Source organism: Gouania willdenowi, chromosome 4 (genome assembly GCF_900634775.1).
Source record: "Gouania willdenowi chromosome 4, fGouWil2.1, whole genome shotgun sequence".
NCBI classification, from domain to species: domain Eukaryota; kingdom Metazoa; phylum Chordata; class Actinopteri; order Blenniiformes; family Gobiesocidae; genus Gouania; species Gouania willdenowi.
In genome coordinates, this window is record NC_041047.1 from 35,317,366 (window position 1) to 35,322,365 (window position 5,000).

A 5,000-nucleotide genomic window follows, 5' to 3' on the forward strand; every position below is an offset into this window, starting at 1 on the left:
ACTATGTAAAGAAAGATGAACGCTTCAATATATTCAGTGGCTCATAATGTAGATTATTTTCGCTGGAAAAATATTTGGCTGGTGGAAAATGTGGTTGGTTTATAACTTTAGGAATCTACTGTCTGTGCTGGCTGCTGATCTTATGCTGAAGTTATTTAAAGCCCTGTATATACAGTATGTATATTTTATACAAAGATCCAATGGATGGGTTCATAATGAAAATTACAATTTAACCTGAAATGGTTTGAATGGAAGATTAATGGCTGAGACGCCATTTAAAGTCCAGACTAACTGATTTGTTCTAATAATTAGTCGTAGTGCTCAGATTTATTTTTATCCTAATGTGGCTCTAATACACAATTGTAGTTTTTCGTCTGAAAAATGGATTTTAATTCTTCATATTTGTAAATAATTATTCCTCAATAGTGGCATAAGTTGCTCTCCACAGTTTCTCTGTGATTGGTCTGACACTGCTAACTCCGCCCCCAGTCACAGGAGTGCTCACGTAGCCAGGCTGAAATCACCTGGGCTAGTGAACGTGTTTATATCCTGCTTCATAGTACAGCTGCTCTGTGATAGAGAATGTTTGGTTAGCTGAAGCTAACTCAGATATCAGGATATAATGATCTAGGATACACTGATCCAGCTTTATAGTACAGGCCCGTAAGGTTTGATTTACAGTCAACAAACCATCCATAAATCAATAGCTCACATGGCTCTGCATTGTTAGACGTTTAAAACTTAAAGACAAACAAATGTGTGAATAAATGTGATTGTAAAATGGAATTAAGGAGGTTAAGAGGTCATTGTTTCCTTTTCTTGTTTTACTATCATTATTAATGCTAATATCCATCTGTTTTGTACAGGAACCTGTTCTGTCTCCTCTTAAAGATAGTCCGACCTCATCATCCAAAGGTGAAAGTCATGGGACTCGTGTGCACGGCGTAAACGCTGAGAGTGAACCAGCTTCTGATGAAAAACCACAGAGTCCCAAAAAGGTTGGAAATGTTTCAAAATACAGTCGTCCCTCGCTATAACGCGTTTCACCTTCAGCTGTGCTCCTTTTTCTCCTCTCATAAACATAAACCACCAGTGAAAAAAGCCTGTATGATTAGCGGCTAATGCTATGGTAGCTCAGTGCTACAGAGAGAACTTTTACCTGCTACTACCACCTCCTCACTGATTCTCCTCCACACCTAATCCTTCCTAGTCCTGTCCTGGTTATAAGGGGCGTGTCCTACAGCTCCAGGTGGTCACACACAGCTTCTACTCCATGGTTGAATGGGTGAACAGACCAGTGTCTGTGTTATATGATGTCGTCGTCAACAAAGACTCTGAATGTGTTCAGCATCAATGTCTGATTCTGAAGTGTTGTATGTTTGAAAACAGGTTTATGTTTTAAAATCTATGAAGGTTTGAACTTTGAGAGAGTTTAAACAAGAGAGAAATGTTCATTCCTGTCTGAGAAAAGTGTATAAAGTGTGTGGTGAGGGGCTTTACAGCCTTAAAACATTCGCCTATTGCGGGTTATTTTTAGAACGTCACCACTGCGATAAACGAGGGACTACTGTAATACATATTTACTGAGTCACTGCTGTTTGATTTAAAGCCCTAACAGGTGTTTGATAAGTGTCGCTTTGTGTGTTTAGGACATTGTGCTGAAAAACACTAAGTCGTGGGCAAAACTAATGGAGGAGTCGATCGTGTCATCTCCCATCAAGTCGTCCAAAGACGTCTTTCAGTATTTTCGCAAAGCTGCTCTGGAAAAGGAGCAACGTGAAAAGATGCTGCAGAAGAAAAGATTAGAAGAACAAAGAGAGAAAGAGAGGGAGCACATGAATACCAGGTAATCAAACGTACTAATATAGACCAGGGGTTTTCAACCTAGGGGTCAGGACCTCATTTTTTACCATTTTTCTACAACTACACCAAACTCACCATATTTTAACCTATTTTCATCACTTTTTCTTGCCATATTTTTCTTGCTTTTAATGCATTTCTGCTACATTTCTCCCATTTCTGACACTTCATCACATTTTAAAGCCTGTTCTGCACATTTTTTAAACTTTTGAGACATTTTCAGCACTTTTAAACCCTATCAACCAATTTGTGAAAATATAAGGTGCATCACTAGTTTGAGCTACAGTTGATGCTAATGTAATAACAACGTTCTCCTTCCAGTGTCCCAGGACTCCGTGAATCACAGCCAAACATCTCTTGGACACCAGATGATGTGTATGGCCACAGACATGAGCAGCAAACGTCCGCTCAGCAGAAACACAGCAGCACAATGCGATCTGTGAGCGAAGAGAGAGAAATGGAAAAAAGAAAGGAGCAAGAACGCCGGCGTAAATATGCAGTGAGTCACTTTGTATCAGCTCATTATATATATATATGAACAATATATACAGTATATACAAAAATATATATACACCAAAATATACAAAGAATATATACCCCAAAAATATGTACCCCAAAAATAAACAAATATATATATACCCTAAAAATATACAAAATATATATTTACCCAACAATATACAAAAATACATATACCAAAAATATGTACCCCAAAAATATACAAAAAAAATACATATATGAAAATATATACCCCAAACTTATTAAAAAAAATTACATATACGAAAAATATATACCCCAAAAAAATACATACCAGAAATATAGACCTCAAAAATGTACAATAACTGAATAAACCAAATGACAACAAAAAACCATGAATGATTCCAAAAGGATCTTTACTTCAATATTTCCTTTGATTTTGTGACCAATTCTTCTTAATAATTAAATGGGAAAATTATGACAGGAAATTGCACAACTTTGGAAAAATTTAAAGATCTTTCAACAATTTGAGATATAAAAAAAGACTTCTATCATGTGATGTAAGCGTGGGAAAACTGTGAGCTTTGAACATATTGTTCAGATTGATTTAATTTGTATGTCTCTACAATTGATTTAGATGGTAAAACATAATGATTTGATGATGAACAATAATTTTTACTTTTGGATGCTCCGAAGGTCTGGATTTGAGTTTGACTCAAGATATAAACAGGGATAAATATAAAACATTAAAATGTGCATAAAAACTGTGAACCAACAACATTCCATAATATTTATAATAAATAGGTTTTCTATTTGTGCTAACTGTGTGGATTTGACAGTGATAGAGTTGATCAAACAGAATGTGTGAACCAATGATGTTTATTGTTGTTTTCAGGATGAGCATGGCGAAAACTGCAGTGCAAAACGAGAACTTGTGACACAATTTGAAAAGAAATATGGACTGGACAATTCAATACATTTTCTCTAGTGATGTTCTGTATATCCTCACATCTGGATTATTGCTGTCACAGCTGCTATGAAAGCACACTTCAGCTGGCGTACGATAAAAACCAGGATGTGCGTACGCAAACCAACTCTAACATTTATAAATGTTCCTGTTTTCTTTTCCTTTTTTTCAGTGGTGCTGTGAGTGAGTGGCCTGATTGCTGACGAGTTCCACCTGCAGGAAACAATCAGCAGCCCATAAAGGCTTCAGTCGGTGCCAGATCGTTGCATCACTCAGAGCTCTACGCAGAGAAATCTTCACCCAATCGGCTCCTGCTTCTGCCTCGTCTCGTCTCACCTCTGCCTGTTCCTGCTCGTCGGTCTGTCTGCCTCCGTCTGTCTTGGGTCGTGTAGACTCACCAGGAATCCCCAGCCATCCTGTCCCTGTCAGCACCAGACTCTGCCTTCGCTCCGTTGCCTGCCATCTTCACCCTCGGCCCCGCCTCGGACCCCAGGGCTTGCTGACGTCCTCAGTTATTTGAATAAACAGTTAAATTCAGTTCTGTCTCTGTGTGTTTGTCATCCGCACCTGAACTTTTACCCGCCCCGTAACAAACGGGTGCGTACGCTCGTCTCACACCTGTTAATGCTTTAAATCACAATCAACTCGGAAAATTATCGCACGTGAGGAAACACCTTGCTTCGCCCATACGGTGCCTATAAAAGGTCAGGCTCCGCCCATACGGTGCCTAAAAAAGGTTCTCTGAACGCCCTAAATGAATATTCATGAATACAAATTTCAAGAGTGGAAATTGAACAAATAAAAGAAATTTCACTCAATATGAGATGGAGGTATTAGTAGTTGAGGTGGACACACGCAGAAGAGCGTAATTTGGTGACAGTGAACATTACGAATGATAGAAAAGCTGATTGCGTTGCGTTGCCTCAGAATGTGACTATGAGGTAAACAAAGTCTGTCAATAGGTGTCACTGATCTCTGAAGATCCAGCGTATCCCGTGCGCCTCGTCCTCCAGCAGTGCCTGATCAGCCACTGTGCGTCTTTACGCATTGTGAGTGCATTCCTTTTTATAACATACATTTATTAATAAAAAACCGTATCTGTAGGCTCGCGCACGTCACTCACTCCCTGGGGCGTCAGTATAATTTTTTCCTCCTTCGTTTTTTGCAAAGACGTCCTTCATATATGATGTGTGTTGTGAAATGTGCAATGTTTGATTATTTCACACAAAAGTATGAATTTCACAGAGCTGTTTTTAATGTCATCCTTCTCCTGTTGGGGGCGGAGTTTCTCATGATTTTGTGCGTACAGCAGGGTCAGAGCTGCCGCGGAAGTGTGCACATTATCTCGCCAAGTTTTTTTTTTTATAAATCTCAAACGTTGCTTATAAGTGGCGTACGCTCTCTTTTTTATGTACGCAGCGTTTATGAATGAGGCCCCAGATCATCTATGCCCCACATGTGCCTTTGTTGAAAATATCAAGATTTGCCAAAGTGAATAAAGACAAACAAACAAAAACACAGATTGTTGTGTTGTTTTGAAGGATTTCTTGTATATTTTATATTTTTATACTTTATTTGTGTAAATATTAAAGCTATTTTCATTGAACAATCAGTTGTTGTTTTAATCATAGATTAATTCAGGTTTGTCCAAAGCCACTATGTTTTTTCCATTTGCACCTTGACTTGTTGTGTTAGCATT

The 5,000-nt window shown here is 38.4% G+C and overlaps 1 protein-coding gene across 10 annotated transcripts in view; it reads left to right on the forward strand.

Annotated features, from left to right (window-relative positions):
- Positions 1-3,838, forward strand: part of brdt (bromodomain, testis-specific) — a 27,298-nt gene extending 23,460 nt beyond the window's left edge. For 3 of the 10 annotated variants that reach the window (XM_028443713.1, XM_028443714.1, XM_028443721.1), the window contains 4 exons: positions 867-998; positions 1,650-1,846; positions 2,182-2,359; positions 3,230-3,449. In XM_028443713.1, coding sequence (XP_028299514.1) covers positions 867-998; positions 1,650-1,846; positions 2,182-2,359; positions 3,230-3,322 — 600 coding nt within the window. In that variant the 3' untranslated portion in view covers positions 3,323-3,449. Of the gene's footprint in view, positions 1-866; positions 999-1,649; positions 1,847-2,181; positions 2,360-3,229; positions 3,452-3,473 lie in introns of those variants that run through there. The other 7 variants (XM_028443720.1, XM_028443722.1, XR_003673852.1 and 4 more) reach the window with 6 other exon arrangements.
- The last annotated feature ends 1,162 nt before the right edge of the window (positions 3,839-5,000 follow it).